Source organism: Myodes glareolus, chromosome 1 (assembly GCF_982192425.1).
Source record: "Myodes glareolus chromosome 1, mMyoGla1.1, whole genome shotgun sequence".
NCBI classification, from domain to species: domain Eukaryota; kingdom Metazoa; phylum Chordata; class Mammalia; order Rodentia; family Cricetidae; genus Myodes; species Myodes glareolus.
In genome coordinates this window covers 29,580,868-29,607,145 of record NC_142026.1, presented here as the reverse complement: position 1 = coordinate 29,607,145, position 26,278 = coordinate 29,580,868, and the positions used below count along the sequence as shown (strand labels likewise).

The 26,278-nt window shown below is 47.6% G+C and overlaps 1 protein-coding gene across 1 annotated transcript in view; it reads right to left on the bottom strand.

Annotated features, from left to right (window-relative positions):
• The window catches only part of Inpp5d (inositol polyphosphate-5-phosphatase D), a 112,184-nt gene that overhangs the window by 8,312 nt on the left and 77,594 nt on the right, over window positions 1-26,278 (bottom strand). Inside the window, exons 10-24 of the mRNA XM_048428960.3 lie at window positions 21,729-21,835; window positions 19,337-19,439; window positions 17,513-17,709; window positions 17,031-17,148; window positions 15,967-16,063; window positions 15,318-15,456; window positions 13,681-13,789; window positions 13,437-13,525; window positions 10,970-11,051; window positions 7,819-7,908; window positions 5,555-5,668; window positions 4,186-4,268; window positions 3,277-3,364; window positions 2,253-2,402; window positions 1,159-1,255 (exon numbers count right to left, since the gene is read on the bottom strand). Of these exons, the coding sequence (XP_048284917.3) occupies window positions 1,159-1,255; window positions 2,253-2,402; window positions 3,277-3,364; window positions 4,186-4,268; window positions 5,555-5,668; window positions 7,819-7,908; window positions 10,970-11,051; window positions 13,437-13,525; window positions 13,681-13,789; window positions 15,318-15,456; window positions 15,967-16,063; window positions 17,031-17,148; window positions 17,513-17,709; window positions 19,337-19,439; window positions 21,729-21,835 (1,663 nt within the window). The remainder of the gene's footprint in view (window positions 1-1,158; window positions 1,256-2,252; window positions 2,403-3,276; window positions 3,365-4,185; window positions 4,269-5,554; window positions 5,669-7,818; window positions 7,909-10,969; window positions 11,052-13,436; window positions 13,526-13,680; window positions 13,790-15,317; window positions 15,457-15,966; window positions 16,064-17,030; window positions 17,149-17,512; window positions 17,710-19,336; window positions 19,440-21,728; window positions 21,836-26,278) is intronic.

The following is a 26,278-nucleotide window of genomic DNA, read 5'->3' as shown; positions in this document are numbered from 1 at the left end:
CAGAGTTCTACCTCTGGAGGGCTGAAGAATTAAAGGCATGTGTCACCACACCTCTCTGTGTTGGTTAGTTCTAGTGTCCTCTCGACCCAATCTAGGATCCCCTGGGAGGAGTCTGAATGAGGAATTATCTAGACCAGTTTAGCCCATGGGTATGTCTATGGGGACTTGTTTTCATTGTTAATGTAGAACCCAGCCTATTGTGGACATTGCCATTTCCTAGGCTGGGCTGGGAGCAAGCAAGGGTGCGTGTATTTATTCTCTCTGCTCTTGACCATCACTGTAATACTTTAAGTTCCTGCCTTAACTTCTCCACAACAATGGACTGTAATGTGGGCTTGAAGGTCAAATAAACCCTTTGGTCCTATGTGTCACAGTGAGAGAAATGAAACTAGGAAGTCACAGATGGGAACCTTTGACCACTTGTATTCCTGGCTCTCCCTGGGGCCAAGTTTTTGTCCCATTGTCCGGAATTATTTAGTCATCTATAATTCCTTCTTCCTGGATGCCACATTCTTCCACTGTCTGGGGGTCTACCTAGGTCATGGTCTATACTGTATTTACATTGATTTTTTTTTTGTTTTGTTTTTCGAGACAGGGTTTCTTTGTAGCTTTGGAGCCTGTACTGGAACTAGCCCTTGTAGACCAAGCTGGCCTTGAACTCACAGAGATCTGCCTGCCTCTGCCTCCCAAGTGCTGGGATTAAAGGCGTGCGCTACTGCCGCCCCACCACAAAGATTTATTTATTTATTTTGTTTACAGTGTTCTGTCTGCACGTATGCCTGCAGGCCAGAAGAGGGCACCAGATCTCATTACAGATGGTTGTGAATCACCATGTGGTTGCTGGGAATTGAACTCAGGACCTCTGGAAGAACAATCAGTGCTCTGAGTCATCTCTCTAGCTATATTGATTTATTAAGGGACACTCGAACTGGACTGTTCCAACATGGAAGAGCCTCTAAGCCTTTGCCACAGCCATGCCGATCTCCCCAAAGATGGGGACTTGAACTCAGGAACTGAAGTAAGAGAGCAGAGAATTGGCTGGGCCACAGCATCCCTTTTTCTCTGACCTTAGCTTTCCTGTGTCCCACTTTACCCTCTCCTGGACTCTGGTTCACATAAACCGCCAGGTTGTAGTAGGACTTGGCAAGCTTCATCTACCTGCCAGCAGGCTCCCACTGCTTCACGGGGTCATGGCTGGTGAGGTTCTTCAGGCACTTCATTCCACTGGCCTCATCCCGCTCTGTCTTCACAAAATCTGGAAGAGAAGGTTCAGGAAAAGAAAACATGTGAGTGCCAGGCCACCACATGGGTTAGACATGGCAAAGTGATATCCATTTGCAGACCAAATCTGGAAAGTAAATACAGGCAGAGGTATTTCAAGCAAGGTTTTTAGGCTTCAAAATCTTTATGCTTGGTGACTGGTTAATGATGTCTGCCATGGGTCCGGAAGGAGAACAGGTACTTACAACTCTTGTTACTTCATGAAATATTTCTAACTTGTTAGCTTAGCCAGGGACAAAGCAGACATTTCTTGTCAGATTAGAACAAAATGAACACCACTAGGCCACCCCGTAAGAGAACCTCACATGCAGAACTAATCTGTTTATGGGGATTAAAGGGACCCCCAACTTTATTTCTGAATCTGGCATATGATTGCTAGGTGATGACCACCATCTCTTCAACCCACTGTCCTGCTAGAGAAAAGATCTCTCACAGGGCGCAGGGGAGTCACAAGGACAGAAGCAATGGCTCTTGGTGCACTAGAGCCTTCCCTGGCATGGGGAGCCCCCACTTTCCTGTGCTGTGAGCTCTACTCTCACTATTTCCATAACAGGCAAGCAACCACTGGGCCTACCAACTCCTGCTTGGCCCTGGGTGAACCTTATCTTAGCCACTTCCTGAGTTCATAACCTTCTGCCAGTCACCTAGCCTAACTATGCCTCAGTTTCCCTATCTGCCAAGTCAAGGCGATCACACTTAGCTCACGGGGCTGCTGTGAGAGATAAATAAGAGGCCATCTTTGTTCTTGTCAAAGACATCGTCTCACTCTGTCACCCAGGCTAGCCTTGAACTCATGATCCTCCTGCCTCAGCCTCCCGAGTGTCAGGATAACAAGTGTGCACCACCACGCTACCCTTGAGGCTTTCCAACCATGTTCTATTCTGATAGAACTTGATAGCCTTGCTGAGAGAAAGCACATGCCTGTTCCTAGTGCAGTGGCCCCTGGGAAGGTTGGGAAGGGGCTGGCCTACCGTAGAGCTTCTCCCTCATCTTGCCCTGTGAGGTCTGCAGCTTAATCTCCCCCCTGAAGTGGCCAGTCATCTCCCCGTGGTGGGTGAGAGGGGTGTAGATGGGAAGCTGAGTCTCTGTGGTCTCCAGATGAAGGGCAATGCAGCCTTCACCTGAGGAGAGGAGAGAAAACATGAACATGAAAACCATGGCATGAGACAGACATGGAACACGTCTAGCGATGTAGCTGTAGCCCTGGGAGCCAATTCCTTGAAGCAATCAGCCAGGCAGGGATTAACTGACAAACCCTTTCGATCAATGCCTTAGCAACAAGGGGCAAATGTCTCAAGCCTCATAGGAGAAAGAACTCTATACAGATCAATGTGGAAAAGAAAAATTAGATCCTAGAAAATCCATCCAAAAAAACAGCATTAAATGCTAATCTGATTGCTGTAGGGAAAGCTTACTTCCCAAGGTTTGCAACAGCACAAGAAATAAACAAAACCAGATGAGCAGGTAAGAGCATAGGTCAGTCTAAAACATCTATACAAGGGAAAGTCTGAAATGAGAGGGAGACAGACTAGAGCTGACTTGGTAGCAGGGAGGGGCTGGCTGGGGACACAAGAGGGGCGCGGTGGCCCAGGAAGACTCAGGTTCACGTCACAGCTCGGATGATGGCTGACCGTGTGATCTGGGCAAGTCACTTGACCTTTAAAAGCCTCATACAGTAAATGGTTTACCTGTCTGCTCATCAGGGAATGGAACCCGCCTCTGAAGCTCTTGTCAAGATTAAATTATATAGTGCCTGCAGCTCATCCAGCAAGGCTAAGAGGGAGGTTGCTGGCTGTGTCCAGAAGTCACAAGGAGCAGGGATGATAACCCATTCGGAAAAGTTCTTCTGGCAGTCAAGGGACAGAGTAAGAGGCAGCGTGGTGGTATGATGGGAAATGGCAGACGGGCTTGGAAGACTGAGTCACTACTAATAACTGAGTCACTTTAGAGGTTGAGGCTAACGGGCAGGAAAGGTCCCTGGCTTGGGATGCTTACCATAGGATTCATCGCTGTCAGAGGATTTAATGCTGATTAGGATGTGTTGGTCCAGTAGGTACTCAGGATCAGAGATAATAGGCTTTAGCTGCAGGGGAGGCACCAGATTAGAGTCCACAGGTGGGAACAGGTAGGGCCAGGTGGATGTGGCCCACCAATCTCGATGTTAGAATACACAAGAAGATGAAACTGAAGATGTTCTTTCAACCAAACTCAAGTCTTGACTCTCCCTGCCCGAGAGAGCAGGTAAGTGAGGAATAACTTTCTCCCCCGTCCCCAACTGTGTTGAGCTTCCAGGACCCTTGTCCATGGTCTGCATTCTTAGTTTATTCCAGGGGCCAAGGGATAAAACCTGAAGTTCCATCCTTCTCCTCCAGCCCTCCAAGGTCTATAGCTGCATATAAAGAGGGTACTACGGGACTGCTCCCCATCTGGGGAAATGTGTTTCCTTGCCAAAGACCTTCATTTGGGCTTGAAGTATCCTGTGGCTTGCTAATGGCTTGGTGAGTGACAGACCCCTGAATGCCAGTATTGCCCCAACTTCCTGCAGCTAAAGATTGTTCAAAGATATCAGGGACATAGCACAATGGTAGAATGCTTGCCTGGCATGTGCAAAGGCTTAGATTCAATCTCAGGTACTACAAGCACCAAGTCGGTAGTAAGAACCAAAGGGGGAATGGCCGTACTAGGGGCTGAAAACCACCTAGGAATACCAAAGTTGCTTATCCATGCTGAAAAGTACACCTTAAATCACCTGAGAACAAAGTCTCTATGCTGGCCTCTTTGACCTTGGTCTGGGATGGCTATCATCTGGGCAGGCCTGTTGCAGCTGCTGCACACTGGGCGGGCCTGCTGCTAGGGTGGCATGCTGTGCCCGCCCCCACAAGGCACCTTCTCTTCCGGTATTACCTTTGGAAGAGTCTCTCCAAACCGTACCACCAGCTCTCCTTCACTTCCCTCTTCGTTTTCTCCTTCCTGACTCTTGACAAAACCTGTCGGAGGATCAGAAGCTGGGTTTGCAGACCACAGAGCAAGGACCAGAGAAAAGACTCCAAGGGTCACCATCCTTGGACCACGGAAGACTGTTTCTTTCTTTGGAAGTCTCTAGGGCTTCAGTACCATTTAGGAATCAGGTTCCTCGGGGATTCTGTTTTTGTTCAAGGGATGGTCATTTGCCAACAGTCTAATTATATTTTTAGGAAAATCAAAGAGATTCCCCCTCCTTTTTGACTCTTCTTTGCAGCAAACCAGGCAACAAAGAAGTCATCACACCGCAGGCAAGAAGATTGGGAAGCATGACAGCTCATCCCACGCCACTCAAGATAGCAGCCTTTTGAAATTCTAATTTAAGCTCCCTAATATGCTGTTTCCATAGAAATCTATGCAAATGTCTCGAGAGTTTATTTCAAACACCCGCACAAAACCCCTCATCCCTGTTGGAACTGTTTTGACCCTGCCTGCCGAACTGAGGCTTCAGGATGTTCTGGTGAAGGTGGCATTATCCCTGGGAAGGGCTGGGATGGATAGGAGCAGGAAGGTGCAGAAAGGTATGGGGAGGGGGCAGAATTCTGGCTGGCAGCCCCTGGGCTTTAGAAGCAAGGAGTCCATGCCTATTTGCAGAATTGGTGCATACCCTTCCCCCACTACTCCTGAGACCACCCCAGGGAGAACTAGAAAGAGTGTAGTTCTCTTGCACGGGAGTCTCAGGCAATATGCCTGGAGATGCTGCGTAGAAAGGATTCCTTGTAAGCACACCAGGTGCTCAACATGACCGCCTGAAATGGAACCGTGCTACCTTGCTTCCGGCTATCGTGAGTCCCACAATGAAAGTGCCACGATTTAGAAAGGGCACGGGGGCCCAGGGTTACATCAGGAAGGCAGCAGCAACTGTTAAGACCCTGTCTGATCTTCAGAGCTCTGGAGCTTTGCCCGAGACAAAACTGCGTATAAGAGCCCAGCTTGGTGGAAATTCAAGTTGGTAAGAGTCTGCCTAGAGAATAGTGATAGAGAAGCCAGGGGACAGAGGGGCCAGTATACTAGTGGCTGCCCCATCTCCAGGGCTGGGGCAGTGAAGCATGGACCACAGGGGTGGAGAAGGGGCCTCACAGGCACCAGGTAGCCCCTTAGGTAGCCCACCTGTAGCCTACTTCGCTGGACCCACTGAGGCCCATCTGTAAATCTTCATCAGAGAGAGAAGAAACTGAGTGGGGAATCAATCATTAACGAAAAGCACTTATGTGAAAGAATCACCCCTTGTGGGGGGTTGCAAGCCACTTACTCTCTAAGCAGCTGGAGTGAAACTCCAAGTAGAACTTAGTCTGGGATTTGGTCTTCAGTGTGGCGTAGCACGCAAGGAACTCGATCTGCCCTTGGCTGTCCACGGTGCCAGGACCTGGAGCAAGGGAGACCAGACATTTATCTGCACCCTGTTCCTGGAGATGGAGGTTCCGCCCAGCTTCTCTTCAGGGCTTCTTTTCTCTGTGTCCACCCACCATGCTGGGCTCCCTCTGAGGGCCCAAGGATGGGGAATGTCCAGGCGGGGGAGAGATTTTCCTTAAAGCTTCATGGCTCACCATGCAAGCTCAGCATCCCTGATGGCCACAGCCGCTCTAATCTGTCGCAGGCTGGCCATGTAGGGTGTAGTGCAGAAAGAGTAAAGACAGCAAGAACCCAAGTTTTAACGCCATATGGCCTAAGACAACCCCTCAATCTCACCTACTAATTAATTCTCTTTCTTTTCCTTCCTTCTTTCCTTCCTTCCTCTCTTTCTTTTGCTAGCTAGAACTCACTACATAGCCAAGGCTGGCCTCAAACTTGTGATCCTCCTGCATCAAGTTCTCAATTGCTAGGGTTAAAGATATGAGCCAACACACCCAGATTTCCCCATTAGTTCTGACAGAGAGCTCACACAGCTATTTAAAGAGCTATTCAGCTATTGAGAGGTTCAATATTCAAACCTGCTGTTTGGGGTCCACAGCGAGCGAGATCCACCCTTACCACTGGCATAGTTATGCCCAGTCCTTTGACTCCGGGCTCTGGGACTTGTTGGCCTTCAGCTAACATGCTCATAACTGTGTTAATTTACACACCTCAACTGGTTTTTATCACTGTTATTGTTTTGTACGACAGAGTCTTATATGTACCCCAAACTGGTCTCAGACTCACCATGTAGCTAAGACTGACACTGAACTTCTGAGCCTGTTGCCTCCGACTCCTAAGTGCTGGGACAAAAGGTGTGTGCCACTTTAAGTGATTCTGAACTGGTTTTAAGCAAGTGTTCTGTCTTCCCGTATAAGTTCTAAGCCACTTGAGAGCAACCTCCATCACACCTGTCAACCTTCCTTCTCTCCTTCTAAACTCCACAGCATCTTGGTCAGGTTCTGCCTAGGCAAATGTTCCGTCCAGGCTCCACAGTGGTGACCAATATTTTCAAGCATCTGCTATGTACTGAGCCCCAGCAGAAGGAAACCCAGCCTGAAAACGAAGATGCTTTACCCAGTGACAGAGGGAGAGGCGACTACTCCACCAATTCTGTAGAACTCAGAGAAAGGGGAGACGGGTGCGAGTGGGGAGGAGGTGGAGCCCACAGGCTAGCAAGGTGGTAGAACAAAGATGGCCAGATGTAGGAAGGAGATAGGATGGGGGAGAAGACACGGGTGGAGAAGGTGGGTCACATCAGACCCACAGATGTTTGATCCAATGGTAGAGAGAAGGGTATCCTAGGAGGACAGTGATTTTGTTTTGTCTATGTGTCTCAGCACAGAGGGTACAGAGGAACACAGATGTTCTCTGCCTGTATTTGGTGCCTCACCCCCAGGATCCCTAAATTAGTTTTCTGCTGCACTGAAGTCAAGAGTGGGCAGAGCAGATGACATCATGGCTTCCTGATCACCTAAGATCAGGGCTGGATGGACTTGTTAACAGGCCGCAGCCCCTCCAAGAACAAGGGTAGCCTGGCAACCAGGGCCGGGCTGGGCGATTTGAAAACATAACTGCATCTCTAAGCACCAGTTTATTCCAGTCTCCCAGGACTCATTCATCTGCATCCCACCTCCACGATTTTCACCATCTCCACCTACGATGCAGCGGCACTAATGCTGGCTTAATATTTTCTTTAATTAGAGTCAGTTTTTAAACTTAGATGTAATTAAATAAAATATGCCACAATTGGAGGAAACTGACTTGCTTATCCAGAAGAGACATATTTAAAACACACTAAAGTATATATACCATGAATAAACATTCACCCATGTATCCCCAGCCCAGAACCTTCTTTGGTGTTAGGTAACCCATACCTTGGTAAACACCGATTTACAACCACCCGCTTTTAACTACGCCAAAATGAGTTTCACAAGTAGGTTTTCTGGACTGAGACTGTGACATGGCCTAGACATGAAGAGACCAGGTAGGCAGACTGTAGTCCTGTGGGAAGGATGGGCCTATTTCTAACATGGACAAGTGGTAGCTGCAACCGTAGAATAAATGCGCTAGGGCCCTTGTCTGTGAGGAAAACAAGAAAAGCCAATGCTGCCCACTGCTTACCATTCTTGGAGACAAACTGCGATGTGACTCCTGCTTCAAATGTGGCAAAGACAGGGCTGTGGTCGCTCGTCATGATGTCACTGGTGCTGCCTGCACAGGAGGGAAGGTATTTCTAAGCAGGGATGGGGAAGGCCTTCTGCCAAGGCATGGGTGACGAACCCACAGCAGGGACAGACCGGGACCTTAAATTGGGAATCCTGAGTCCAGGAAGCAGAGCTGCCTTCTGGGTCAGGAGTTATCACCATCACCGTTACTGACAGCCAGTCGACCCCAGCTCTGACTAAATACCTCAGTGTGGCCAGCTGACACCAAACAGCGGAAAGGAGCTGTCCAAGTTCAGTCCTGCCCAGAGGATTGTGAGCAAAGCATTCGGTGTTTGAAGAGCTGGGATTCAGGGCATTTGTTATGCAGGAATAGATCGCTGGTACCCCTAATTATGTTAGAGCTGGAAGAAAACCCGGGCTCCCAGTCTTCCCTTATATCCTAGACATGCATTTTCTTTTCTTTGGCCCCTTCTTGACCTCCTCCACCTCCAACTCCTCAAACCCTTCTACTGTGTCCTCTGGTACTCAATAGAATATTAGCAAAATAGTATGTGTGCAGCCTCCCATGGAAGAGAACACAGCCTGACATGTAAGTTGGTTTTCCTCTATGCCCATCATACACTGGGCAATGTGTGGGATGTATGTCCTCCTCAACCCCAGCTGCCACTTCCACACCCATCTCTTTCCCCTTTCCTAAAACCTGCACTATGGGGCAGTTCTGAAGGCCAGGCTTAGGGTCAAAAGAGTCAGTGGCAATTCTATGAGCCTCCACCATCATTTGGCCTTCTGCAGAGGCAGCAGACTGATGTAGATCCCTGACCGATCTTCCGAGACAGGAAGTGAGAGGGCCCTCAGGGCTGCAGGACTTGGGGTGTAGGTATTCATTCATATGATTGACTCTGTGTTAGAGGCAGTCAGTGTAGTAAGAGTTAAAGTGTATATAATGCAGAGCTAGGTATGGGTGGGGGAGGGCAAACAGGAAATACTCAGGGAGTCTGGGTAAAGGATGAGAAATGGGTATTTTCTGTCTTTATTTTGTCTGGCTGGTTTGGACAGTACTAGGGATTGAAGTCAGGGTCTCATGCATGGCAGAAACATACTCTACCCCTGAGCTATATACAGTTCCTGTCCCATTTTCAGGTTCTGAAGGCAGAATAGTGCCTTGGCTGAAGCTATGAGTATAGAAGTGTCAGAGACGTAAGAATGTAAGCTGAGCGTGGAAGAGACGTGGCTGTGCCACACATCTAAAGGTACTGCATGAAGCGTTCTTGGAGACAGAGCTCAAGAGAAGGGGGCGGGGAGGGGGGCTGTAATGCATAGGCTAAACTACCCCAGTGGGACAGTAGACATGAACAGATCAAGGGAACGAGAACCAACTTCATATGTGGGATCAGAGTTTAATGGTCTCTAGAGAGGGTGGGACCATAAGGCAGCTGCCAGACAATGGCAACCTATTTCCTTACTCTGAAGATGGGCAGGTATGAGGGCTCAGCTAAACAAGTATGGGGGCATGAACTGCCTATCAGGGGTCTCTGGCTTGGGTATTGCTCGTTTGTGGTGCATTGTGGGATGAGGGTTGAGTGCCAGTGACTAGGAACTTGTGATGTCTTTTAAAGTGTGTGTGTGTGTGTGTGTGTGTGTGTGTGTGTGTGTGTACAGATGCCTTTGGAGGCTAGAAGAAGGAATTGTATCTCTTGGGGCTGGAGTTATAGTTAGTTGTGAGCCATCTAGTAAGTATGCTGGGAACCAAACTCAGGTCCTCTGGAAGATCAGCAGGTGCTCTTAACCGCTGAGCCATAACTCTAGCTCCATAGTGAAACACATGAGCTAGGCCCTCCAAATCCACATGAACACATTTAATGATATGTATTAGAACCATGTGACTCCCTGGTAGTTGCCTGATTTATATATGCAAAAATATCACTTTGATATGGCTCAAACTCAATATGGTTCTTTAAAAAGGGATAGTACCAAAAGGTCCTATTTATGCTATTAAGGGAGAAAAATATTCAGCAGTCTTAGCCATCTGTGAACCCTGTGAGTCACAGTGACAACTGGCCTGGAAAGATATACCCATTGGTGCAATAGTGGCATAAATGTCATGGGAGTAACCAACCACTTTCTGATTGAATTTGAAGTCCCCACCCCCAGACAGAGCTCATGCCTGTTACTGTTAGTTGGGCCAAAAACCTGTGACTGGCTGGGCCACATGCTCTAAAGGAGAATCTGCTACTATTATTCTTCTAAATTAACATAGTACTATATTGTCCTTTATTATCTTTATATCCCTAGATTAGTACATTTCTTAGCCCACATCAGAGAAGCTTCTTTTTGCAGTAGATGGCGATTAACACAGAGATCCACAAGTTGTCAATATGCAGAGCAGAAGACTACAGAGTGGTCTAAATGGGACATATATATCACACCTACTCCTTCCAAGGCTGAGGGATCACTGCCAATGAGGGGGAGGAAAGACTGTAAGAGCCCGGAGGAGTGGACATAGGCAGTGAAACATTTGTTAAATATGAGAGCAAACCAAAACAGCTATGGCCGTGTGTACAAGACCCACACAAGAACAAGCCACCCGAAATCCCAGCATGGATGGAAGAAGGACTCATGAAGTCTCAACCTAGCTGAGGAGTCACTGGCAACTGATGGCTACTGAGGGAGAGACAGGATATTTTCTTCAGGAATTTTGTTCTCCAAAAGGCTACCCATGTTCCAGTAGGTGCTCCACCCACCCACATACAGACAGCACTAAGTGGACTGAGTGGGTTTAAAAAAAAGAGAGAGAGAGTCCATGAAATTGGGAGGGTAGAATGCTATGAGGATAGGAGAGGAACTGGAGGGGAGGAGGCGGGGGTGGATTTGATCAGAACACATACAACTGTATAAAATTCTCAGCTAAAAGAAAGAAAGCTGCTGTTGAAAGTGCTTTAATGTCTCTCTGAGTAGGGCTACTTATGGCATTGCAGCCCAGGGAGGCCAAGGATGCCCCAACTCCTTCAGGATCCCTGATTAGGGCTCTAAGCAAACTGAAGCCCTTTGGTTTGCCACTGTCCTCAGAGCCCAGAACCTAGTCTACATTCCCCCAGTGATCCACTCACCATAGGACTGACAAACCACATGGACCAGGGGGTAAGACTTCCAGAGGACTCGGTCGCACCAGGACGGCAGATTGTACTTCATCTGCAAAGCAACATCACAGTTCTACAGCATGCACGCTACTTCCATCGTTATCAGTAAAGACAAAACAAACACTATTAACTGGGGAGATCTGCTATCCTCGAATTCATCCACTGTTGGCGCGTTAGGGAATTTCCCTGCAGGTAGCTTTAAGCTATCTAAAATATACTCCGTTTATTTTATGTGCATGTTTTGTCTGCATATATGTATGTGTCCACAGGTGTGCAGTGCCCATAGAGGTCACAAAAGGGTGTTGGATCCCCTGGAGCTGGAGTTATAGTCAGTGGTGAGCTGGGAACTGGGTGCTGGGTGCTGAACCTGGTCCTCTACAAGATCATCCAGTACTCTAATGACTGAGCATCTCAGTCCTTTACACTGTTCCTTAAGCATTTCTTCTTAGGGTAACAATGGGTTTCATCATGACATCTTCAGATATGCACCATCGTCCTTTGCCCATATTCATCCCTCAGTACCTCTCTTGTTCTTCCTCCCCATCTCTTCTGGTTCCCTTCTTTTCCCCCACATAGTCCCCTTTCTGCTATGACGGCATATATATTACATGTGTGTGTTATATGCAAATAATACAAAAGTATTTTTTATAACTATAAGTAGAAATTAGAATATATATTTAAACCTAAATTCTGTAAAGGAGAGAAAATATGATATCTGCACTTCCGAGTTCGTTATTTTACTTAAGTGTTAAGCTCTTTCAACTCTTTAAACTCTACTTCGGGTTCTATACTGTCAGATGTCCTGGCGTCCTGCTGTGAATGAGGTTAATTCACCTTGCACCTGGACCCCCTCTTCCTTCCTGCTAGACGCCCCCCAGCAGTCCACTCCACATTCCCCTTCCATTTCGCTGTCTTTTGCCCCCTGGGACCAGGCAGTATCAGGATCTCATCCACACAGGGTTCTGAGCCTTCTCTCTGCATGCTTAGCCGAAGCAAGTCTCAGTGCCCATCATCTCGTACTGCCTATTCCTGGACTTGTCTAGGTTGACGGCCTTGGGTTGGACCCCCTGAAAAGTGACTGACATCCAGAACTTGCTGCTTGGCTGGGCTCTCTCTAGTGGCTCCTTGAACCTGAAATGTGTCACCCCCTCTCCCTTCAAACCTCCCAGTCCGAACTCCCGCTGCCCTTCCAGGCACCTCAGATGGCATCTTTAAGGAACCACCCCATCCTTCCTGACCAATGGTCGTCTCCTCCTCTGCCCGCTCCTCATGATGTCATATTCTATTGGGGTACTCTGTGGCAAGCTTGTCTTCTCGCTCTACCTATAAATAGCCTGGGGCCAATGTTCATTCGGTTCTGACCTCTCTTCACCTAGGAGAGTTCCTCACCCATCAGAAACTCTTTGAATACATGAGTATGTTATTGCATCTTTCCCCAAATGCTGTCCTTTCAATAGGAGTGGCCTTGTTAATATATTAGCAGTCATTCTGTGATCAGTTTAGTTTCACCTATGTAGGACTACAATGTTCAGAAGCTCTTATAGGCTCTGATAAGCCCTGCAGCAAAGAAACCAGTTTTGTGGGTGTTGTTTTGGAGTCTAGCTGTGTAGTCCAGGCTGGCCTTGATTCCATAATTCTCCCACCTAAGCTTCTCAGGTATTGGGATTTCAAGCATGCACCACCACACTAAAATGCATGGAAACCTGTTCAATCTTGGCTAACAGATTTGGGTGGAGGGCTTTGTTTGTTTTGGTCTTTTTAAATCAGCCTTACAGGGCTGTAGTCAATGCTCAGTGGTTAAGAGCTCTGGTTGATCTTGCGGAAGGCTCTGGGTTTGGTTCCCAGTGCCTACACGGCATTTTACGGTTGTAACCATTCTTTAAGGCCTGTTCCAGGGGATCTGACACCACCTTCTGGCTTCTGTGGGCCTTGCATGCATGTGGTTCACACATGCAGACAAAAACACCCACGTATAAAACAAAAATAAGCAAATCTTGCTTTTCTGTACAGTTAAGAACCAATGCTTTAAAATTCTCTCAGCATCCTAGACTAGGGCCACTATTAGCTCAGCTTTTTGTGTGTGCAAGTTGGTGGCAGTTTTCACATGTGAAAATTTTGGTTTTGGAGACAGTCTCATGAAGCCCAGACTGGCCTCAAACTCGCTCTGTAGTCAAGGATGACCTTGAACTCCCGATCCTGAGAGGTGGGGTTAGAGATGCAGGGTCCCAGCCTGGCTTGAGGCTCGGGCTTTGTGCACCTAGGCAAGCACTCTACCGCCTGACTTACACCCTCAGACCCTGCATGTGTATTCTAATTTTTGTTTTTGTTGTTGCCTGGTGATGGAGGATGCCTCCCACTTTCTAGGAACTGCCACAGAATGGTAGGGTGGGCAAAGAAAGTGGGACGGGGCAGGAGAGTTGCTTCCAGGAGGACTCACCCCTGTGGCTTTCTGTTTCGTGTAGGCATACTTGTCCCGGGTCAGTCTTTCGAATCGGTAGGTGGGGGCGAAGGTGATCTCCTCCTCCTCTGAAACACACACAGGGCCCTCAGTTTGGCTTCCCTGATGCCTCCAACCCAGCTTCCCTCCTCTGCAGATGTAGCTCTTCCCTTGGTTAGGATAGTCAGGCAGAGAGAAGATGGCAGGAACGGGTATGACAGACAGAAAGGCAGTGTGCTCTCACCAAAGTGCAGAAAGACCTTCTGCTCCTTCCTCTCCTGGAGCAGTTGGTCATGGACCAGCAGATCTGAATACTGCTGCTGTTTAATCTTCTGGATGATGGTTTCTGCCTCCTAGAATGAGGATATGCCAGGTCAGACCCCATTCCTCACTAGACTTCTCCCTGATCACACCAAAGCCCGGGCCCGGGTTGCTGTAAGGATAAGGAAAGCCTGGAAGGGCTGTGATATCACCAGAACTAGCTCTAGGCTCACCCAGATTTGCATGTGGGATTTGTTGTTTTTGTCTACTGGCTTTTAAACACCACTGTTAGTAATACTTCATGAGATAGGTAGCATACTTCCTTTGCTTTCTCTGGCTCTTTCTGTGAGAATAAGGCTATCCAGCTGTAAATCCACAAGGGGTTCAGGAATTCCTGGCTCTGAGCATCACCCTCTTGGAGACCCACCCAGCAAAAATTGGAGCCACCTGGAGGGTAGGGGGTTGCTAGCTTTGGTGTCTAGGACACTGGTGGGGGGAGTAGAGAGTGTGCTGGCCTTGGTGACTAGCACACTGGGGGTGGGTGGGGGGTGTGCTGGCCTTGGTGTCCAGCATACTAGGGGTGGGTGGGGGGTGTGCTGGCCTTGGTGTCTAGCATACTAGGGGTGGGGTGTGTGTGCTGGCCTCGGTGTCCTGCAGTCCTCCCTCCTGCCTATTCCTCTGTGACTTTGAATCAGGCCCAAGGTTCCTGCCCAGGTGAGTGTGGAGATGTGGCAACCCTTCCCCAGGAGGGTCAGGATGTGAACTCTTCCCAGGTTCCTACCTGCCTGTTCATTCCCAGAGAGGAATCACCTGGTGATTTCTAGTGAGGAAGGTATGCTGAGCTGGCTGCGGATGATCACAGTCTACAGAGCTGTGATTGTGGCTGAAGGCCCAGAGATGGCTCAGGGACATGGGGCCACATGGAGAAAGGCTTAAGACAAAGGGACACCAGAGGTTCAACCACAACTATCAATGATATGCACTCTGCTCTCGGCAGTTTTCCTAGCCTCTCTGTGTACTTGACTATAAAACAGGGTTAGCTCCTGCTGTGTCCCCTTTGTCCCTCACAGGACTAGAGTGTGGGAATGCATTCAAGTCCCTCAGTGGGAGGGAAACAGGCTGCTAACCCTGATTTCTAGACAGAAGGACGCTCACTGTTCCACCCCACGCTGTCTCCTGCTTCAACTTTTATGAGCATGAAAAACAGTTGCGTGGGTTCTAGATTCATCCTGTGGTCCCATCGATCAGTCCCCTTTCCGTAGGAAGCCAAACAATGTTTTAGATCCACTAATGATCCCCATAATTTGTTGAAATAAGTGGGCTGGCTCCCCAAGATGCCTGTGCTTCCTGACCAAGCCCAACTGCATCTGGCTGGCTGACAGGAGTGACAGTGGCAGTGATGAGGGGTGGCCCCTGAAATCCGGGGCAAAGTAGACATAATCAGAAAGGAACTGTAAAGAAGGACAAAGGCTTTGAGACAGGAGCTGTATGGAGTCCCAGAGAGGAGCTGCTGCTTTAGCCTGTTTCTGAGTGTCCCTGTGTCTCTCTGTTCTTCTGTCTGGAGCAGACTCTTGGGCGGCTCTCTCCTGTACAGTTCCACCCAAGGCAGGTTCTCCTTACCCAGGTGGGCAGCTCCACACGGTAGTTGAGATCCCCAAGCCAGAAGAGGTGGGTGAACCGGTGAGTGATGTTAAATGGACTCAGCTTCTTGTCGCCCAGGGCCAGGAACCGCAGGATGTTCATATAGTTCTGATTTCGCCTAATGCAGGGAAACAAGGGCCATCTGGCACATCTAGCATGGGGCACTGTCCTCACTCTGCCATGACTGGAGGTCAGGGGTGGCAGGTGGGAAATGGAGACTTACACTCTAGTTCTGTCTTAGTGGGCACCTGAGCGCACCTGGGAGACCCCACTGGGATCACAGCATCTAGGTCCCAAGCAGCAGCCTACCCATCAGGAAATAGGATCAGTAAATGTACTAGAAGGCTATGGTCACGACAGGGTCACTTGAAACAGAACAAACTTTAAGGTATAGGATGCTGCTGAGGGGTGTTTTCCTTTAGAAATGGTCCAGGTGTAAGGGGCCTATTGGGTTAATGACATAAGTATCTTTTCTGTCCTCCAGATAAGAGTCACATATACCTAGGTCTATACTAGGATACAGTTGTCTTTTGTTTAAATGACAGAGGCCCAGGTCTGAGGCTAAGGCTGAGTAAGACATCCGGGTGTGCAGAGAGCTCGGGCCATATGGAGGGACAAGTGTTGTTACCTGAGTTTTTTTTCACTTCCAGAAGTTAAGTGGCTGTTAACAAACCCCAAGGAGGTTCCATTGAACATGAAGGACACCCCCACAGCTCCCTTGTTTCCTGAGGGAGGGAAGAAAGAGAAGAAGCAGAATGTTAGCCAGGCAGGGTGGTCGAGGGATCAGAAGCTGAGGTAAAGGGCACTAGCGCTGTTAACAAAGAGTAAGGGAAGCAGGCTGAGGAGAGAGAGGAAAGACAGGTCACAAGGGGCAGGATATGCCAGTGATGGGCAGATGGTACCAGCTTCGTGATTTTTTTTTTTATATAGAATACAGGAAGGAGGGAGGAGGCTGCTGTCATCCATTTCTGGGTATGAGGATGTTGGGAGTCACTTGTACTGAGCAGATACAGGACAGGGAGGACCAAAGCAGCCTGAGGTTTGGGGGTGCCTCCCAGATGAGTAAACTGACTGTCTACCAGCGTCTCGAGTGGGATCAAAAGCCTTTACACACCCCCTCTAGCTCACACACACACACACATTGCTGCTGATGTTTTAATTTATTTTACATCAGTGATTCTTAAAGTATGTTCCTGAGGTCAGCATAGTAGCCCCAGGGGGCCCACTGAAGATGCCTGAATCGGAGATTCTAGGGCTTAAAAATATGTGCTTGGAAAACCCTAGAAGGCAAAGAGTTGGTAGACAGGGACCCACCACCAACCAAAACAGCACATATATTTTGGCGGGTGGGAGATGACCTGTTTAATTTTCTTTTGGTGCTGGGGACCCAACCCAGGACCTAGCATATACTAAGCAAGTACTCTACCTCTGGGTTCTGAAGGGAGTATCAGAATGTAGGACCAACGGCACTTTGGAAACCACCTGAGACGTACTAAATCCGAACCCACTTTTTAACCAGTTCTCTAGAGCTGGTAGAAACCCTGGATGAGTTTTTGCAGGGGAAACCATCTGGATTTGCTAAAAAGACTAAGGGATCCCAGGGCAGGAGTCTCAGGGTTTAATCTGGGGACATTGCCAAGAGAAGGAAGAGATGCAGCGTGCACAGGAATGGGACTCCCCTCTTAGGCTCACCTAGGGTGTTGGCGATGCCTGTCTTCACATTGTCCGTGCAGATGTGGCTGATCCGATTCTCATGCTCTGGCTTGGCAAGCACCACTATGCGAATGTTCCAGAGTGTGTGGATGGCGACCTGGTGGTGGTGGTGGTGGGAGATGATGCGTAGTGTTGGAACCCTGAGCATCCTGAAGGGATTCAACCCCAGCTCTCGCCCCGGGAGTAAGACACCCTGTCTTGTCATCCCTAGCTTAAGAATGAGACACAGCGCCTCACAGATGAGACCTGGGGCTGAAGATACTTCCAAGAGGTAAATATTATCCTTTTATGCAGGAGTGGGGAAGGTGGAGGACTCAGGACCCTACCAACTTCTAAGGATGGCTCCTGGATGCATATCTTTAGCTCTGAAAATGGGGGAATCACTGAGCTCCTTCCTATGCATCTTTGGTGCTTGGAAAAGCATACTGTCTTCCCCTCCCTGGCCTGGGCTAGCTGCTCACTGTTTTAAATGTCATGCTGGTGACTTCTTGCAGGGAGTGCCTGAGTATCTCCAGCCACTCCTTTTCTCCAAGAGGGTCCTCCTGGGTGCCAATCACGTAGATATCATGTGGGATATAATCGGCAGAGTCGTCCCGCGTCTTTCCCTGTCCCTTGGAGAGAAACCAGGACGTGATCTTCTTGGGAGGGGGTGCGTTACCTTCAACAGCAAAACCCAACACCAAGTGAGTTAAAGGCAGGTCAGGTCAAGGGCATCAGGGGGACTCAAAACGGGGGGGAGAAAGATCACATCATTACAAAAATCACTGAGGCAATGCCCTAAATGAAGAACTCCGTGCCGATATCACCTTACATTATCAGCTATGGTCAAAGTTCAGTGAGATCTTGTTGCAAAGACAATATCACATTTCCAAGACTGGGAACACTGGAAGATCCTCTATGGAGCCCTGATCTAGCTGACCAGGTTGGCAAACATGTCCTAGGCTCTGGGGCAGCAGAAACACACGAGATGTGGCTCTGTCACACAGGAGTTTAAAGTTCCAATTTGAGTGACGTGTTCAGGATGGAGGTTTCTATGCCACTGCCGGGAAACACCAAAGGCTTCCTGGGAGGAAGGGACATTCAGCAAAGAACTGAGATGAAGAGGTGCTCAAAGGGGAACAGGAAGAGCATGCCATGTTCCTCGGCTTCCATTTGGAAAAATGAATGGGAGCAGCTCCTTCAAGGAACGACGGGAGATCTACTTCTGGAGACGCCCTAAGGATGAGTAGTTGTTCTTTCTCCCCACACTCCAAAGAGGTGTATGTCTCTTGGCCAGCAGAGAGACAGGAAGCCAGGACCCGAATAACAGTCACTGCCAAACTCTGCTCCCCAGGGCTGTCAGTGACCACATATGGAGACCTTCCCATCCTTGTGTCACATGCATGATCCCCTGGGCGTGAGAGCCTAGGGGTTAATAGTAGACTAAGATACCTATTAAATTTGAATTTCTGATAGATGGGTGATTTAGAATAAGTATCCCCCATGCAATAGTTGTCTTTCTGAGAGTAAGATTTAACTGGACATCTTCTGACTACTTATTTCTAGCTCAATATTTATACTAAAACATTATCCATTATAATTGACAATTAGTATAATGCACATATTTAGTTTAATAACATTTGGTTACATAACTCTATATATATATGTATAAATATATGCTATATATATTTAACCATACACACACATATTGTTCCTTAGCTTTTATTTCTAGCTGAGTACTTCTACTAAATAACTATTTAAATATTTTACTTATATATTTATCATATGAAATATGATACCATATATTTAGCACATATTTGTTATACACACACACACACACACACACACACACACACACACACATATTGCTTCTATCCACACACCTATGCTAAAAACATACATTATTTATATGGAATTTAAACTTAGGACCATTTATCCATCCATCCATCCATCCATCCATCCATCCATCCACCCATTGATCTCTCTCTCTCCCCTCACCTCCTCCCTACAGAATACCTCATACCCTCCCAGGGTCAGACTTCTTTCTTCAAGACCTGGGGCCCTTTGTCAAGCTATAGAGTAATCTACTGTGACTGCTCTTGGGGTGCACGAGTCCTAAAGCCCATTTTTCTTGTTCACCATCATTGGACAAAGGTAGAACTCTTCAGGAAAGGGGTTGTACAGATGGGATGGAGACAGGACTGTGAGCAAGAGATGGAGGTGCCCCCTTGTGCCATTTGCAGATGCTGAGGCAGGAAGGTGGATCCAAGCAAAACTGGTAGGAGGGCAGGGGCAAAGGGACCCACCCATGTTCCAAGTGCCAATGAAGATGGTGATCATGTCGGGCTCTGGCTGCTCCGAATGCTTGTTCTTCATCTGCTGCAATAGTTGGCAGAAGCCTTCTCTCTTCTAAAGAAGGAAGGGAAGACACACTGAGAAAGACCTCCACCTCCCTGCGCAGTGGCCTCTATAACGGATGTGCCAGCTTAAACATACTGAGGGGTGTTTTATATTACACACACACACACATATATTACATCACAGACGGAGATCTATATCACTATAAATGAGAAGAGCAGCCATCTGGAGAGCGGTGTTTGAAGCCATGAGCATGTGGCTTCTTGAACCCAGCCATTCCACTGCCATTCCTTGTGATTTTCAGCCAAAATTTAGGAGCTACACCAAGATCCAACCACATCAGGGCACTGCAGTGTGTCCATAAGGAGGGGACTCACAAATAACTATATTGTGCACCATCCTAAGCTAGAACTCCATGGAGTTTTAAGACTATGGTACGGAAGTACTTGAGCCATAGAGACGTGGCCATGTTATATTAATCATGAGACGCTAAATGGTCTGAGGGATACCACGGCACTTCCATCTTAAAAAAACATGTGTGGTATGGGAATTCATGCCTTTAACCCCAATACATGGAAGGTTGAGGTTAGAAGACTGCCACGAGTTCAAGGCCAGCCTGTGCCACATAGTATCAGGCTAGACATGGCTACATTGCAAAATCCTGTCTCAAAAAAGCCCAAAACAAACCAGAACATGAGAACAAAGAGAAAGCCCTAAAGACACCTGGAAGGAGATATATCGTTCAGAGTTAACAGTGAGTGCTGTTTTGTTTAAATTGATTATTTGTATAAGCTATTCTTTTTTTTTTTAAACCAATGAGATTGAATTACTTATTCAATGATGGAAAGTATAAAGAAACTAGGGCCAATGCAATGGCTCAGTGGGTGAAGGCGTTTGCTGTGGACTGAATTCAACCCTTGGGACTCACACGGTAGATAAACAGGACTGACTCCTGCCAGCTGTCCTCTGACCTCCACACATGCGCTGTGGCATATGCAAGCCCCACCTCCAAATACGTAAACCCAATCTTCTTTAAAAGAAAATTTAACGAAACTAAGCAAAGGCAAAAGAATGCATTGAGTAAAGAGCCTCCCTAATCTTTTAGGTTTATTTGTCCCTGTGTTCACAGTGGGGCACGAAGCCGATTTGTCCCTCTCTTAGTCAAGAGGGCAATAGGGCAGCAGGTTTGAGATGAAGGCACATGAAATTTCCAGTAGTGCAATATGAAAGGCCATCGCCCCGGTTACAAAGCCAGCAATTTTATATGATTCAGCCTCACCGTTGCAAGGCTCACAACTGACCACTCCAAAAACACCAGCTCATCAGGACATAACAATGGATTCTTTATTGAACCTGACTTTAGCTGGGGATGGCTCAAGAGTAGGTGGATCAACCCTTTTGATCGGGCAGCAACAGGGTAGAAATAACTCGTTTTGGACCTGTGCTCCTGAAGCCCAGAACACTGCCCAGTTGCGTGACCTCATATTGCTTTTTCCATCATCAGTTTGGACTGGGTCACTGTTGTCCCTGTCAGCCCATGCCTGGGGCTATAACCTCATAATCACTCCCAGGACAGGTGAAAGTGGACATCTAGGGGACTTAGCAGGGATTACCTCTGTCAGACTGTACTGGGAGGCCCCGACCCCCACCCTGCTCCATTAGCTTGTCTCCAGTATCTGACAGGCAGGGGCAGCCACACACGCCAGGATACACACCCTATGTGCTCTGCCATCCATTTTCACTGCCTCAAATAAATGGTACTGATGAGCACGGTCAGCAAGGCCTCTAGGATGGATTCAGACCATTTGAGGTGATTTCTGTGGTGAGCAATCAAGGGAAACCCACATCTGGCTGGGGTGAGGCACATCCAGGGGTTTTCCTCATGGCCCATAGTGCCTCTGTCAGCCAGTGACGGCGGAGCCATATTACTTCCACAGGGCAGGGCAGTTTTAAAAGAGAAGTCTTCACAAGGAAGTACTGGTCAGCACTCAGATTTCAAACCAAAGCTGACCCAAAGGGATCCTAAATCTGGTAATAGAAGCCTCCTGGCCAGCTCAGCACCAGGCACGAGGCAAGGGATGTCTTCTCTCTGCTGGGAGACAGCACTCACAATCCTGGGACAGAGGAACCAGAATGTAAACTTCCTACAGCACCAGAACTCGGCAAATCACAGCCGGCCCAGGGCCTGATCACCTAAGCTCAGCTTCCCAGGTGTGAAAAAGGTGTTTTACAACCCAGGGAGCTTATGACTGCAACCCCCACCCCACACCACTGCGCACATCCCAGCCCTCAAGACACATGTCCCTTCTTGTCCTACAGTAGATGCTTATTGTCACTTACTTTAGAGTCAGCAAAAACATATTCCTTCCTCAGGATTTTCTCCTTCTCCGTCTCCACCAAAATCACCAGCTTGTTCAGAAACTTCTGGGACTTGATGAGCTGCAGGACTTCAGAAAAGCAAAAGTTCAGAGAGTTGTCATCTGTTCTTTCAACCACCGTGTCCAATGTCCACTGCATTCTAGGCACCCAACCCTCAAGCTGACCCTTACATCCCTGGGCTAAGCCCCAGGGGCTCATTCTTGAGAAGCGTGGTACCCAGGACCATCTAGAAGTGGCTTCACTGCACAGACCACGCAACTCACCCACCCATCCTGTGATCTTCCTCCTTCCAGGCCACTCTGTTTCCCCTCTCCCTTCCGTCTTGCTTGATTTGCGAAAAACTCACATAAAAAGTGTAGTTTCCAAAACCAAAACAGAACAAAACGAAACAAAACAAAGCTGGTTGGTGGTGCATGCCTTTAATCCCAGCACTCGGGAGGTAGAGGCAGCGGATCTCTGTGAGTTTGAAGCCAGCCTGGTCTACAAGAGCTAATTCCAGGACAAACTCCAAAGTTACAGAGAAACCCTGTCTTGAAAAACAAAAAACAAAACAAAACAACAACAAACCCCCAAAATTTGCAGGTTTTTTTTTTTAGCCTCTCTTGGAACTTGCTCTATAGCCCAAACTCACAAAGATTCTCCTGCCTCTGCCTCCCAATTAAAGGCACTTGCCACCAGCATCCAGCTTGGTTTTGATTTTTTATCAAAAGTTGAAAGGCTGGGGAGGTATCAGCAGATAAGAACATGAACTGCTCTTTCAGAGGACCTGAGTTCAATTCCCAGCATCCATATCAGGCAATTCACAACCACCCGTACCTCCAGTTCCAGAGGGATGTGACTCCTCTGTTCTCTTGGGGGCACCTGCACCCACATACACAGACACATACTTACAACTGAAAATAATAAAGATAAAACTAAAAATGAGCGGGGTGGTGGGGGTGCACACCTTTAATCCCAGCATCTGGGAGGCAGAGACTGATGGATCTCTGAATTTGAGACCAGCCTGGTCTATACAGCAAGTTCCAGGATAGCCAAGGCTACACAGAGAAACCCTATCTCAAAAAACCAAGAAAACAAAAAATAAAAAAAGAGAAAAGAGAAGAAAAAAAAAAAGAATCAAATCATTCCACAAGGCTTTTCCCCTTTAGTTAATAGGGCCCTTCCTCCACACTTCCCTCCAATGTCCTGCCCCCTGAAGGCAACTAATTTCAGTGAACAATTCCCAGTGAACTCTTTTGAAACTTATCCCATGTTTCTTGTTCCTTTTTTATTTTAATTTTTTAAAATTTTACTTATTTATTATGTATACAGTATTCTGTCTGCATGCCAGAAGAGGGAACCTGATCAAATTACAGACGGCTGTGAGCCACCATGTGGTTGCTGGGAATTGAACTCAGGACCTCTGGAAGAGCAGCCAATGCTTTTAACCTTTGAGCCATCTCTCTAGTCCCTAATTATTTTATATTATGTGCATGGTTGTATTGTCTGCATGTGTCTGTGAACCACATTCATGCAGTACCCTTGGAGGTCAGAAGGGGGCATTAGATTCCTCCAGCATGACTGGAGTTACATGTGGGTTCTGGGAATAGAAACTAGGTCCTCTGCAAGCACAAGTACTCTTAACATCTGAGTCCCTAGCCCATGTTTCTTTAAAACACAAAAACAACAAAAAAACAAAAACAAAAACAAAAAAAGGCCAGGCGGTGGTGGTGGTGGTGGTGCACGCTTTTAATCCCAGCACTCGGGAGGCAAAGGCAAGCAGATCTCTGTGAGTTCGAGGCCAGCCTGGTCTACAAGAGGACAGGTTCCAAAGCTACAGAGAAACCCTGTCAGGAAAAGCAAAACAAACAAACAAAATCCCCTGCTTGCTTCCCCTTTCCTAAGGTTTCATTTGAGAAATGTTTTCTGGGGTCAGGAGACGGCTCAGTGAGTAAAATGTAAAATCATTTGCCTAAGTGACCTGAATTCTAATCTCCAGAACTTTAATAAAAATCTAGATTCGGTAGCATGCTGTGTTCCTACAGGGGTGGAGACAGAATTACCTAGAAACTCCTGAGCCGACCAGCCAGGAGAATGTACGAGATGGCAGAAATGACCAGAAATGACGTAGAAATCAAGACTTCCAGGAGCTCACACAGCACACAGCCACAGCTTATGTCTACTCAGGCACAACACACACACACACACACACACACAACACACACACAACACACACACACACAACACACACACACACACAACACACACACACACACACACACACACACACACCACAGAAAGATTTCCTATTACACATTAGCATTCACTTTCTACCATAGATGTGAAGGTTTGGGTTTTGTTGTTGCTCACACATACAACCTTGTACCCTTAGCAAACATAATTCCAGTTTCCCCATCATCTTTCCACATCCTATTTTTGCTGGATAAACACCCAATGCCACGTCACAATGACGATGACGAGGCTCCTGACAGATTAGTACTTGTCTTTTTCTTTGCTCTTCTTTCCCTAAACAAGTATTTTCCTGAGTTGAGGCTCAAGAATGGACCCTTACCTGAGGGGCTACTGACAGCCAACTGCTGGGGGAGAGAAATACAACTTTCTTTAAGGTATGGCCACTGGTAGGTACCAAGACCCTGGGGATGGTCTCACTCCCACAAACATATGGGCAGCACAAACTGGACTCAGTAAGAGAACACGAAGTTGGGGGGGGGGGTGGATCTAAGAGGACTTAGGGGAGGAACATGGGAGTGAAGATGATCAAAATACATTGTGAACATATATGAAAATATCAAGGAATAAAACTATTAAACGTTTCATGGGTTTCTGTAATTGTACAGTTGCCCTGCTCTCTTCTTTTTCGATGGTGCTGGGGGTCACCCTGCACTCTGAGCTTCCGCCCTAACTCTGTGCTATGGGCTTTCCTCGATTCGAACTCTTCCCCGCAATTTGTAACACTCATTCTCGCGTGACTAAGCACTTCTCTGTTGTCCGTGTCCAGTGACTAAGCACTTTCCCAGAACCTCTAGGTCAGGTGACCTTCCTTCTTCAACTCCCCTGCCCCTCTTGTTGGACCTTCTTTCTCATATCCCACGTCTTCCTCTTTCTCTGTTTACACCTTCATTTGGACACAGTAGCATCTCTAGTAGCTTTCCAAGACTTAGTTTCTAAAACTCGCCTGACCTTTAAATTAGCATAATTAACCTACCCATTTTTGGTGCCATCTTCATTCATGCATGCACGGATGTACCCACATCAGTCCACAGTTACTCCATGCTGCCCTGCTTCTCTCCCTCACCTTGGTCATTTTTTCCCCAGCAGTCCTTCCTCTCAGTCTCTCTTTTGTCCTCCTCCACTCTTCCTCCCTTTTTCTCATCCCCAGTTCCACCCATTTTCCTGTTAATGGTGTCTCCTTGTTCTTCTATAGAGTAATATCTATCCCATCGCCTACAGGAACATTTTCTTCATTCACTGATGGACTCTAAGGCCAATTCCCTAGCTTGGCTATAATGGATGTGGCTGTGATCAACATGGGTACGCGGCTATCGCTATGATATTAATCCCCTGTCAGATGAACGGCTGGCAACTCTCCACTCTGTTAACTCTTTCCCCTTGCTGGTCAGAAGCTTCTGAGTTTTATAGACTCCCATTTGTCAAGCTCTGCTATAGTTCCCGAGCTATTGGAGTTCTTTTTCGGGAAGAAGTCCTTATCTGCAGCTAGGCCTAGCGGCAGACACCATATGGAGTCCCATGCTGAGTCCTGGGAGTTCTCGGAGCACCCACAGAAGCTGAGGAATGCCTAACATAGTCTGTATTCTGTCTCACTCAGGAAGTCTGGGGCCTTTCCATAGAACCCAGTGTAGTAAGCATCCCCTCTGTTGGAGGTATCTGCCATGCTGTACACTGGGGACATTCTCAACCTGGACACACATGCTATTCAGTGACATGCTTTTCTGGATTCTTTTACTAACACTTGCTATGGGTACGAACTCCCTGGGTTAGTGCATCAATTTAGAAAACCATGCTGTGCACAATGGTGTGTGTCAGGAGACTGAGCTAGGAATGTCACTATCGGGTCAAGTCTGAGGCTAGCCTGAACAACACAGTGAGTTCCAGGCTAGCCCAGGTCATCAGACTCTGCCTCAAAAGACAAAAACAAACCCTCCTCCTGAGGGCTTCCCTCGAATTTTTACCTTTTTACTCTTTTGCTGTTTTTATTCTATTTTTGGCAGGACTGGGGGCCTCACACACAATAGACGAGCACTCTGCAACTGAGAGCTATCTCCAGCCCTTTCAATTTCTCATTTAAAAAAATTTATTTATTTCTTTTCGGATTTTTGAAACAAGGTTCTGTATAGTCACGGCTGGCTTGAACTCCTGATCCCCTTGCCTCTGACTCTGTGCAGAGTGGTTTTTTTCTTTTTCTTTCCTCTTTCTGACAGTTCTTGAACATATAGACTAGCCTGTCCTCGAACTCACAGAAATCCACCTGCCTCTGCCTCCCAAATGCTGGT